Source organism: Myotis daubentonii, chromosome X, assembly GCF_963259705.1.
Source record: "Myotis daubentonii chromosome X, mMyoDau2.1, whole genome shotgun sequence".
NCBI classification, from domain to species: Eukaryota; Metazoa; Chordata; class Mammalia; order Chiroptera; family Vespertilionidae; genus Myotis; species Myotis daubentonii.
Window position 1 is genome coordinate 52,744,808 of NC_081861.1, and position 12,866 is coordinate 52,757,673.

General features: G+C 43.9%; 1 protein-coding gene across 5 annotated transcripts in view; it reads right to left on the reverse strand.

Moving 5' to 3' along the window:
• Positions 1–12,866, reverse strand: part of FRMPD3 (FERM and PDZ domain containing 3) — an 86,884-nt gene that overhangs the window by 40,115 nt on the left and 33,903 nt on the right. For all 5 annotated transcript variants that reach the window (XM_059678916.1, XM_059678917.1, XM_059678920.1 and 2 more), the window contains 4 exons: positions 10,157–10,261; positions 5,213–5,320; positions 1,719–1,850; positions 162–281 (listed from right to left, as the gene is read on the reverse strand). In XM_059678916.1, the coding sequence (XP_059534899.1) occupies positions 162–281; positions 1,719–1,850; positions 5,213–5,320; positions 10,157–10,261 (465 nt within the window). The remainder of the gene's footprint in view (positions 1–161; positions 282–1,718; positions 1,851–5,212; positions 5,321–10,156; positions 10,262–12,866) is intronic.

Sequence of the window (12,866 nt, forward strand, 5' to 3'; positions counted from 1 at the left end):
CTTGGCCATGGCCTATGATGGTAGCAGAAAAGGAAAGGGCCTTCAGAGCTACCTGGAGGTTGGAAAAACTTACATAGCGACTTCATTGTGATGGCAGAATATCCTGCCTGCTTTTTTGTCCATTGTTCTGTCTGTCTGTGTATTCCCCAATCAGACTCTACCTGAATGTACAGGTACTCAAAAGCAGCAGGATCCCGATGCAGCAGCTCCACAGGGTCTTTGGGAAAGAAGCTTATTCGGAAGAGGCATTTCATTCCATGATAGTGTGTCCGCTGTACCACCTGCATCCAAGGGATAAGAAGTGGGAGGCAAAGAGATCTGGGAATCAATAGCTATGCTGCTAGGAGCCAGCTTGGTGGCTCCTCAAGGTGGGGGCTTGGGGCAGAGCAAGCGTGCTGCCTCCCAGCTGACCAATTCCAATTACCCTAAGAGAAAAGTGATGAGGAGCCAGGTCTTTTCTGCCCTTCTGACCCAAGTGACTAGAATTTTTGAATCACTTAGCCAGAACGTGACTTTTATCAACAATTGGGTCTAGGGCCCCAGATACTGGGTAGGAAGAGAGGGCTCCTGGGAATTTCTCTCTTTTCTTGCTGTGGGGCTAATGCAGAAGGGCCTGGCCTCAAACAGAGTAAGTTGCTGATTAGAAGCTAAATCAAAGATTTAAAATCCCATTTGGAGGTATAGATGAAACAAGTGGGAAATATATATCAGTAATTGCTGGAACTGGCATTGGGTAATGAAGGGGTCCCTCTACAATCCCCTTTATTCTTGTATATTTGAGAGGTGTTTTTTGTTGTTGTTGTTTTTTCAATAAAAAAAAGTTAAAAATCCCATTTGGAACAAGAGACAAATTGGATTCAAAAGACCTCTGGAGGGGTGGGGAGGCGTTTAGGCCTATCTCCAAACAGAACACTCACAACCTTCCCTTCATAGGTGGGAACCTGTGAATCCCTGGATTGCATTTGACTGAGAACTAAACTTGAAGAATTTTCCTTTCCAAAATCTTTCCATTTTTTGTGTCTAATTTTGGCTTTTATTTCATTTCCATTTCTTCCCAATCGTTCCTCTCCAACTCCTTCCCTCCCTCTCTGTGAATATTGATTGGCCCTGGTTGCCTCTTTGGCTCTTCCTGGTGCTTTACTGTTGGTGAAATACTATGCAACCATCCTGGATTTCCCCAACCTTTTTCATATGGCAAAGGCTAAGATGATAAGACGCTTTCTCCTACTCTGCTTTGGAAGTTGACATGGGTGACATACTGCCCATTCTTGGCCCCATTCAGCCCATTCCCATCCCACACTTGTCCTGGCCTCACTGGCCTCACTAGACTCCATTGGCTGATCCCTTCATTACAGTCTTCGTGTGAAGGCCAAGTTTCCTCTAGGAGGCAGAAAAGTCTAGCAGGCACTGCTTCCAGGGGACAGGACAGTTGACAATATTCTTTAACGCAGCATTCCAGGAGCCATGCAACGAATTACCGCCCCACACTTTTTCTACAGAGACCAAGACTAACAATCTTCATGCCCTTTATAGGTTATAAGGGACTTTGACAAAATCCTTCTGGAGGTAGGTAATATAGAATTTGACTGAGAACTGTGACTTCTGGGAAATAGCTGAACATATCATTATAAATTTTCCAGAATAAGAGCACCTGGGGTCCTCTTCTCTAGTAGAGGCCACATGCAAAGTTATCAAGCTAGGATAAAAGAGTTACTTACATAAGCCAGGGGCTGCTTGTCCTGGAGAAGCAGGAACTTGTGGTTCTGTTCTGGCCCAGCATACTCAAGGACAAGAGCAAAGTGCTCAATGTACCTGAGGGAAAGACGGTCCTGTAATGTCACCATCACATCCTGTGGAAAAGAAAAGAGCCTTAAGAAGGAGATCCTTTCCGACTTTAATCTACTCAAAGCACCAAACATGTGTGAGGGGGACTGAATACTAAGAAAGTAGGTCCTGGGGGGGAAGGCTGAGGCTGGGAAAGTGGTCCAGACAGAGACACCAGCCTTTACAGTGGTCTAGGCCAGTGGTCGGCAAACTGCGGCTCGTGAGCCACATGTGGCTCTTTGGCCCCTTGAGTGTGGCTCTTCCACAAAATACCGACTTCTGCGCATGGGCCACGAAGTTTCAATCGCACTGTACGTGCGCGCCCACATGTAGTATTTTGTGGAAGAGCCACACTCAAGGAGCTGAAGAGCCGCATGTGGCTCGTGAGCCACAGTTTGCCGACCACTGGAAGGCAATGTGCTTCAGATGAGGAGAGTGATGCATGAGTGCTATTTAGAGGCTTGAGCCCCCGGGAAACAGCAATGGTGCAGGGGGTGGAGAGAAGTATTTCTGAATTTGGCCTGGCCAGGCATATAGCAAAAGAAGGTCATGGCTGGCCATACTTTCTTTCCTCTCTTCTTCTTTTCAACAAATTATTTCCTGAGTGCTTACTAAGTGCCAGACACTCTGGTAGTTCTTCCCTCATCTTCGTTATTTTATTTTATTTTTTTGTTAATCCTCACCTGAGTATATTTTTTCCATCGATTTTGATTTTTAGAGAGAGTGGAAGGCGGGGGGAGAGAAAGAAACATTGCTGTGAGAGAGAGACATTGATTGGTTATCTCCTGCATGCACCCCGACAGGGCAGGGGACCGAACCTGCAACCTAGGTACGTGCTCTTGACTGGAATTGAATCCACAACCCTTCAGTGCATGGGCTGACATTATAATCACTGAGCAACACAAGCCAGGACTTCCCTCACCTTCTCATGTAAGAATGTTCACTCTGGCTTGTCCCTCAACTCTTTATTTAGGAATTTAAAAAAGCAAAACCTATAATTTTATGATTAAAAAGTCAACTTTCTGGATTTAAAATCTAAATTGAATGACTTGAGTTACTGGCAAAATATTCATTTTTTATAATAGCTGGATTTTAGAGACAATCAACTTAGCAACTTGAAAAATGTGTTCATGCAGAGGAACTACGTCACATGTCTTGTGTACAGTCATAAATCTGACTACTTCTGGGCTCCATCTGCTCTGCTGTCCTACTTTTATTATTAGGGTGTCTGGAAACATATCTGTGGGGGCTGGCCAAATGTCAGTTTGAGACTTCTGCCATCTATTTGCCTACACTGGGCTCCAATGTGTGTGTTCGTGGAGTCAGCATCACTCAGCCCCCAAAGGCCAGAAAGAAGCAGGCTTGGGAATGGGAAGCTCCCTTACAGCCAGGGCTTCCAAAAAACCCCTCAGTGAACATGAAAAAGACATTGATCCATTCAAATGTTCAGCTGGAAATGGGTGTGTAGTTGAGAGTACCCTTTTGTATTATCCAAGTAGTCACAGATGCACCAGTGTTTGTGGCACTCTGGCAGGAACAAATGAGGTTTTCTTTGCAGTTCGGCTGCTTTGGGATTGTGGACAGCCAAGTCTTGATGATTGCCAACTGGTGTTACAAGTGTAACAGCCCCCATGCCAGGCTGTCAACACACTCAGGTACCTCTCTGAAACAAGTGAATAGCCAGTACACCCTCCCTAAAGTTAGGATGAGAGCACAAGCCAGGGGGCACTGTTGTCCTAGAAGGCTGGGGCTACCTGAAAGCCAGAATGGTGATGTAAGGTGGGAGTGCACTTGGAGAAGGCTCCAAGGGGAAATAGAGGAATAAAGGCTCTAGTGTAAGGAAAAATCTAAAATGGACATTCCAACCCATGAAACAACACCAAGGAGGATTCTGACACAGAGATATCCACATCTGGAGGTGGGGCATTTGGATACTCCTGGTGATCTAGTTCTGGTTCAATGCCCCTCCCACAGACTAAGACATTCAATAGTCAAGAGATCATCTCAGGGCACCCTAAGGAGTATGATTCTGTCCTAAGACCCATGGGGGATCCACCTAGGCCTGAGCCTTCAGAAGAAACTCTTGGTTAATCAACATGGAGTAGGTAGGCTCAGTGTTTTTGCAACGCAGGTGCTACTGGCACTTTGGGCAGGACAATCCTGTATAATTCAGGGACTGTTCCACTCCCTACAGGACACTTAGCACCTCTGACTTTGAGAGACTAAATACCAGTAGCATTCATGGGGATAATCCCCAACTGCTTCAGACATTCCCAAAAGCTGTTTGGGAGGGGGCAGTGCCAACCCTGGCTGTGAACCACTGGCAATGCCAGTTCTGAACACCTGATAATTACTTTTTATTTTTAAAGTATATTTTTTATAGTTGACAGTAAAAAAGAGCCTACAGCACCCAGTATTCCCAGGTGATCTCCTATCCAAGTATTAACCATGCCCACCTGATAACTGCTCTTAGAGAAAGTTTCCTAGCCCATGGGGTTTCCTCATTTATAGGTTTGTCTTAACCTCTGTATGGGTACTTAAGAATATCTTTGAGCCAAGGTGGGTTTTCTGGGCAGGCACTGAAGCCGCCTATTAGTCTGGGCAGCATTGTTTACGTGGAAATATTCATTCTGAAAACGGTGTTCTCTTTCAGGATAGAGTCCAGAAGAAGCAGGAACAGATATTTTTGTCCCAGTAAAGAGTTGAACCCGGGGTTCATTGTATCATCACCTCTCTTCTTCAGGACTAAGGGAATTGCTACAACTTTTAGACAGCTGGCTGAGCCATTAAGACTCACAGCTCAGTAATTGTTCTTCCTGTCAAAAGAATAGTCAAAGAGACTGTTGCTGGACTTTTCAAATCTTGGTTCAGTGCTTAAGATCTGCTTGCTATTTAAAAAGCAAAGCATGTCTAAGCTAATCTCCTGAGAGATTGTGTTTGTTGATTTCTGTGTGTAAACTTGAGTAGGTGTTATTGTATAAATATAAATCACGTTTTGCTTTATAAGTGGTTTAATGATCTTCACACTCCTTAGCTCCTAAGAGTCTTGAAAGGCCCAGCACAACACTGACACGAATCAGTTCACCAGTAGATGTGTGTAGACATGTGTGCACACACATGCATGCATTTATGCAAGCACATACACATGTGTGGCATACACACACATTGACAATGATTAGCACAGAACTGGGCATACAAATCCTACCTCACTTTCATCTGAGAACTGTGTGTTTTTGCATCCTGGTGGGCTCACAGCAGCAGGAGCTCAAAGGCCACCTTGCTTTGGCAGCAAGCAGCTCTGGGCAGAATCAGTGGAACCCAAGGACCAGCAGCTGTGTGTGCTCTAGAGAGGACAAAGCTGACCTAAGGGAGGAGACACTGTATGTACCTTAACAGTGGTCCGGCCATCAAATGTGAAAGACTTGATTTGTCCATTTTCTAAGAAGACCTTCAGGACATTGGGGATGAGGAGAAGAGCTTCTTTCTTCATCATTTTCTGTGAATAGGCAAGGAAAGGACAACAAGAGGGTCTCATTTAGGAGGAAACAAACCAGAAGAGTGGAGAAAGGAAGAGAAAGGAGTGAGTGAAGGAGACAGGGAGCCAAAAGTATGAAAGGACAAAGAGACAGAGGGAAGAGCAGATCAATAATAATGTTACAAGGACACCAAAACCAAATTATCTAAAACGCTGGGCCATATCAAAAGTTCGCCATTTGCTGTCACAACACACATTCTACTATGGCTCAAAGCTCTACAGCTTCAGAGATCACCACACACTGAAGGGTTGATGGGAGGCCTCTTTAGAAGCCCATATCACTCATCAGCTCCTATCTCCTGACACCTCCCTTTCCACCAGGCCCTTCAAATATCGAGTTCACTTTCACATCCATGCGTTTGCTCCACCATTCCCCTTCCCTTGTAACATCCTAAGTCCTTCCTGAACTGGCACTTGCCTACTTCCCAAACTCATGTTTTGTCATACCCACGCTGCTCTTTCATGTCTCCATACCTCTGACAAGTCATCACTCAGAGACTGTCTTACTCCCTACTGGACACTTAGCATCTCTGACCTGAGAAACTTAGTGACAATAACATGCTAAACCATGGGGATAACAGAAAAAAACCCTCAAACATTTCCAAAATTTCTCTGAAAGTGGACATTACTGACCGTGATTGAGAAACACTGACAAGGCCCATTTTTGAACACCTGATTATTCCTTAGCAAAAATTGTCCCGGCCTATGCATTTATTTATTTATAGAGTGGTGCATGTTTAAATTCTCAATAAATATTTGTAAAATAAAGACTGTTCCCTCTACCTTCCTCAGCAAACTCCTACTCACCCTTTTTTAAAATTTATTTTTTATAAATATATTTTTATTGATTTTAAAGAGGAGGGAAGAGGGAAGAAGAGAAGAACATCCATCGATTGGTTGCCTCCTGTGGGGGATTGAACCTACAACTCAGACATGTGCCTTGACTGGGAATAGAACCAGCGACTTTTTGGTGCATGGGACGATGCCCAACCAATTGAGACACACTCACCAGGGCTCTACTCATCCTTTAAAATTCAGCTTAAAGACAAATTCTGGATAGCCTTGTCCAGTATTTCCCAGACCTTGAACCTGGTGTTCACATGAGTACCAAAAGCAACATATACACACCTGTCTCTGCGCTCTTCTCATATTAAAAAAAAAAAAAATGTTTGTCCTTCACAATCAAACACTGAGCTCAGAGCACAATAACCATGCCCTATTCAATCTTTGTGGTTACATTGAGAAGAGTCCCTGGCACACAGTTAGTGCTCAATAAATTGCTGCTGAATATATGAGCAGTAGGTGCTTTTATGTGCTTACTTGAATGATTCATCAAGAGAACCCAACCATTTCCCAGGGCCAACATCATTACATTTTAGGAACTGATGGACAGATTCCTTAATTCGGTGGGTTTTCATTGGGCTTGTACTATATTACCTGCACTGTGCTAAGCCCCATGGGGGTTATGGCAAAAACAGAAGACCCGGGTTTAGTCTTATACTCTTGTTGTAGTGACTTGGCATATGCGCACATCCATTAGATAACAATTATAAATCCAAAACAAACCAAGAGGTGTTAAGTTTTCCCAGTTGAGGTAAATTAGATTTTTATTTTGAAGGAGATGATGGGTGTGGACTATTGGAGAGGCCATAAGAGAACAGTCCGAATCTAGGAACTGCCATGAACAAAGTATGAAAACATGAACAAGTAAGTCTTCCTGGATCAGGGTTTGGTTGGCAGTGGTGGAGAGCCAGGAATCAAACCATAGTGGGAAGTGATGGGTTATAGAGCTGGAGAAGTGTGACTCACTGGTCCTCTCCCTAATCCTGAGATAGTTTGCTCCTGCCAAGCCCAGAGCCCTGGTTCCCCAGGCTGATGACACTCAATAGTGGCAGGTTTTATTTAGCACACTGGGTTGGACTCAGATAATTACTTAATTGATTTTGTTTAAAAATAGAGTTGGCAAGGAACACCCACAGGGTTTATTTTTGCTCCAGCTGCTTAATAAAGCCCTGGAATATGAAGGGAAAGGGATGATAGGACAGCCCGGTATCACCGGGGCATGGACTTCCCCAGATCCCAACCAATGGCGAAGCTGCTATGGTCGACACTAGTGGTGGTGGTGGAATACTGTTGCAATTTCCTAAGCACAACTACAGTGAAAAAATTTGTCTGTCTCTCTTGCAGACAAGAGCCTTGTACCACACCTAGTGGCTTATCCTTGTACCACACCTAGTGGCCTATCGTTGTACCACACCTAATGGCCTATCCTGAAGCAGCAGAAATAATCTGGGTGGGTCCCGAATACTCTAGGGCAGCGGTTCTCAACCTGTGGGTCGCGACCATTGGAAAACACATAGCATATCAGATATTTACATTATGATTCATAACAGTAGCAAAATTACAGTTATGAAGTAGCAACGAAAATAATTTTATGGTTGGGGGTCACCACAACATGAGGAACTGTATTAAAGGATCGCGGCATTAGGAAGGTTGAGAACCACTGCTCTAGGACATTCCCATTCAGACTGGTCTGGAGTAGGGGCTTGATTCTGCCTGTAGCTAGCTGAGACATATGGAGAGGGAAGTCATGGTCGAGAAAGAGGATTATGGGAAAGGAAGAGTGGAAGGGAGAAGAAAAGAAGGGAGAATAAAGGAGGGGAAGGAGGTAAGGGAGAGGAAGGCAGGGAATTCTTCACTGAGTGGCCTGGCCTTGGTTCATTACTATGTAATGCTGAGATGTGCTAGGTAGCTCCTATCTGTACTTTCCAAAATCAAGTCACATTTCCTCTGGATTTTCAAGGGCTCATGACATAAACATCCTCTTAGTAACTTGGATCCCAGGGTCTGTTTCATCCTGATCCACAGGGACTCCATAGTGTTCCCTTTCCTCTCTCTTCACCAACCCCTGCTTCTCTTCAATTTCTGCTAGGACTGATGTAAAGCCCAACCATTAATTATTTGTTTTTTAATTTTTTTATTGATTAAGTTATTACAAATGTGTCCTTATCCCGTTACCTCCTATCCCCCCACTCATGCCCTCACCCCCCTGTTGTCTGTGTCCCATTGATTAGGCCTATATGCTTGCATATAAGTCCTTTGGTTGCTCTCTCCCCCTTACCTTCACCCTCCCCTACCTTCCCTCTGAGGTTTGAGAGTCTGATTGATGCTTCTCTGTGTCTGGATCTGTTTTTGTTCATCAGTTTATGTTGTTCATTATATTCCACAAATGAGTGAGATCATGTGGTATTTATCTTTCTCTGACTGGCTTATTTCACTTAGCATAATGCTCTCCAGTTCCATCCATGCTGTTGCAAATGGTAAGAACTCCTTCTTTTTTACCACAGCGTAGTATTCCATTGTGTAGATGTACCACAGTTTTTTAATCCACTCATCTACTGATGGGCACTTAGGCTGTTTCCAAATCTTAGCTATGGTGAATTGTGCTGCTATGAACATAGGGGTGCATATATCCTTTCTAATTAGTGTTTCTAGTTTCTTGGGATATATTCCTAGAAATGGGATCACTGGGTCAAATGGGAGTTCCATTTTTAGTTTTTTTGAGGCCAATCATTAATTATTAAGACAGCTTACCAATGGGGCACTGTACTTAGTTCCTTAGGCTTTGCAGCCTTCCTCCAACAGGAATGGAGGAAGAACTGGGATGAGTTTGGGAATGAGAATCAGGAAAATGGAGATGAAAGACATCTGTGTCCTCAATCCCTTCTTCTGAGTGGCTGTGTCAAAGAACTATAGAAGTGCCTGGCATCCTATTGATTTCCCCATTCAGTCTGGGCCTACTAGCTTCTCTAAACTGCAGCTGTGCCTCAGTACATAAATGTCATGGGTCTTCTGAGACCCTATCCCATGACAGCCAGCAAAAGCACACAGAAGGCTGGCAGCTCTGGCTATCCCTTCCCCCCATCCCCAACCCCCACCCCACCTGCACTCCACACCCCACCCTCACCAGATATCACCATCATCTGCAGATTTCTGAGGGACTCTGGAAATAATCCATGATTGCTTACCACACATCTTTCTGCTTTAAATCCATCTCTTCTCATTTGCTTATCTGGAGCAGACAGCTCAGCTCATGTAAACCCCACAAAGAAGTGAGAAAGATTGAGGGTGCACCATGACCTCCCAAATTGGTCAGTACATGGCATGGGCTGCCAACTGTCACTTGCTCCTAGAAACCACTCAGTGGGGGTATCCTATACTGTCTTAATCTGAACACCCAACCATCACCGAGATGTATCCCATGGCAGGGAACAGGTATTTATTTCTCATCCTTTGTGGTGCTGGGAACACAGCAGGTGCCTAATAAAAGCTTTGTGACTTAATGAGAGTATCACCCTTCACTGCACAGTCTTCTTCAGTCAAGATGTGGAGCTGCAGGACCACTTCAATGCGAAGAGAGCTCAATTTCACCAGCTGCTGTCTCTCTAGATCTTTGGAAAACCACTACTTAGTTCTGCTTCTATCAAGTAGCCAAAAGATGTTTATGAGCCATTTGTTCTCAGTGCATGCTGCTGTGCTAGAGATGAAATTTCTCTAAGCACCATGAGGATCTTGAGTGGATTGATAACATATTATTTCACAATGCCCAGGGCCTCTTTGGATGACATATACCCCTCATTTGCTATCCACCCAGAGCCCCAAGGTATCCCCCTCCAAGCTCTTGGTTATGCTGTCCACTGTGAGGAGCAGCAGAAGAGCAACTGCATCAGAGCAAGACCTCGATGGCTGGGCTAATTCTGGCCAAGGGCCGAGGAGAGGAAATGCAACCGCACTTACTGCATCTGTTTCTCCAACTGCCACCTGCTCGGAAAATCGAACCTTCACAGGATTGGATTTCAGCTTGGCCTTCTTTGCAGCACTGATGAAGGCAGATTTGGGGGACTGGAAAAAGAACAAAGGGCTGGTGAGTTCTCCGTCCCTGAGAAAAACCTGACCTTTGCCACACCAGAGTTAAGATGTCTCAGGATGGGTATACTTTCCCTTACTGATCAATAAGTCAATAAATAAGTATTGATCCCCCATTAGGTGCATTGCAATGTGCTAAGTGCTTTCTTATATAGAGTGGGGAAAATCTAGGTTTACAGTTGTGACTATGTGAAACACATGATTTTTATTATATTATTAATTATTTCATTATTTTCCATACAAACAAATATAACCCTACTTTTGCTCCACCCTGAGATTGGTGTGCTTTGAAAAAGCTGGGCATGAATCAAATTTGGGTGAATTGAAACCCATTATTAATGCTCTAGGCCTAAGGGAGTTTGCAAAAATTCTTTAATAATAACACAGTGAATTTTTATATATTTGGTTTTCTTAATGTGAGATATACCTAAATGGTGGTTTTTATTATATCTCAATACAAGCATCTGAAAGGATTTACAGGAATTATTTTATTCATCTCACAGCTATGCCCTGCTCCTAGGAAGGCAGCTCATAAAAATATTATTTTAGATGTGGGAGAAAGGATTCCTAGCACTCCAAAATGATTTATCCATAATTTCTACACTATTTGGAAACAGAGACATCGACAATTTACCCAGGTGTCCTGGCTTTCTAGTTCTGGGCTCTCTACACCTTGTTTCTTCAATTCTACATGAAATGCCCCAAAAATCAGCCTCTCTAGTTCTTCAAAATTGTCCCGCAGTATATCACCCGGCTGGCGTGGCTCAGTGATTGAACCGTCGACCTATGAACCAGTAGGTCACAGTTCGATTCCCAGTCAGAGCATATGCCTGGGTTGCAGGCACAATCTCCAGTGTGGGGCATGCAGGAGGCAGCCGATCAATGATTTTCTTGTCATGGATATTTCTCTCTCTCTCTCCCTCTCCCCTCCTCTCTGAAATCAATAAAAATATATTTTTTAAAAAATTTCCCACAAATTCAGCAGGACACATGGTTATCAAACAAACGGTTATCAAACACTGAAACTAAATCTTTTCTGAGTGCTCCTTGGATTGGATGAAATGCAGGAGTCATGTATTCAGAGGCATTTATTCATTCATGTGACAAATTTAGGGAGAACCTTTTATGTGCCAGGCACTGTTCTAGGTGATGAGGGCATTGCAGTAAACAAGACAGACAAAACTCCCTGACCTCAAGGAACATCCATTCTAGCAGGAACAGACTTACAATAATCAAATAGCTTTTAGATAGCAAATAAGGACTATAAGGACAAACTGAGCAGAGTAAGGGATGCCACAAAAGAATGATCAAGTGATGATAGAAATGATGGAAGTGTTAGTTTAGACAGGATGGTCAGGGAAGAGGTAATATTTAAGCAGAAACCTGAAGGAAGTGAGGGAGAGAAGCCATGAGACTATCTGGAGAAAGAGCCTTCTAGGCAGAAAGAACAATAAAGGTTCTGAGGTCGGAGTAGAAGTAGGGTACATGAGGAACAGCAAGGGGGCCTAGTTGGGCCACAGCAGAATGATTGAGGGGGAGTCAAAGGAGTCATGCTTGCAGAGGCAGTGAGGGGCAGGGTCATGTAGGGCTTTGTAAACCATGGGAAGAATTTTGGATTTTACTCCACTGGATGGTTTTGAGCAGACAGGGTCTGACTTGCATTTTAAAAGAACTCCTCTGGCTGCTATGTGGAAAATAGTGTAAAAGTGTGATGCCAAAGTAGGGAGACCAATTAGGAGTCTACTGCAATAATAAGTTAAAATATGATGGCAGCTTAGGCTAGGGTAGGAATAATAGAGATGATAGAAAGTGAGTGAATTCTGGATATATTCTGAAGATAGAACCAAGACATTATGTTGACAAACTGGATATAGGAGTAAAAAAAGAGAGGACTCAATGGGAAGAATAGGGTTGTCATTTTCTGAGATGAGGGAGACTGGGAGAAATCAGATTGGGGCTCCTTCAAACCACCTCCCCTACCAGCCTTGTCATGGAGTCTTTGAATCCTATAATCCAGAATTTTTTTTTTTACTTTTTTAAAATTGTTGACACTATTACAGATGTCTCCATACCCCCTTTGCCCACCTCTACCCAGCCCCCAACCTCCAGAATTTCTTTATGTTAAGGCCATGAAAGTCTCTGGCATCTAGGAAGGCCATACATAAAGTTATTTTCTGCCATTAATGCTGTGGTTGAGATTTATTTGCCACATCAGCCACAGGAGAGCAGGGCCCTAAGATAAAGGTACACCAGAAACAAATGTCCCCATCAGACCTAGGGCCCTGGTCCAAGCTGTGTTCTCTTCCATAGCCAGTAATCTCATTACCCACATAGGGCAGATTGTAGAAAGCCACCTGTTCAACCTGAGTCCAGCAGGAACCTCAGTCGGTGTCAGTCCAGGCTGCATGGCAGAAACGCTGAAGGAGCTTTTAAAACTCTATGCCAAAGCCCCACCCCAAACCAATTACACCGAATCCCTGGGGATGGAGCCCAGGTATTTGTATTTTTTAAAGCATCTGATGATTTCAAAATGCAGCTATGTTTGGGAACACTGAGCTAAAGGAACCTCGGACATCTCATC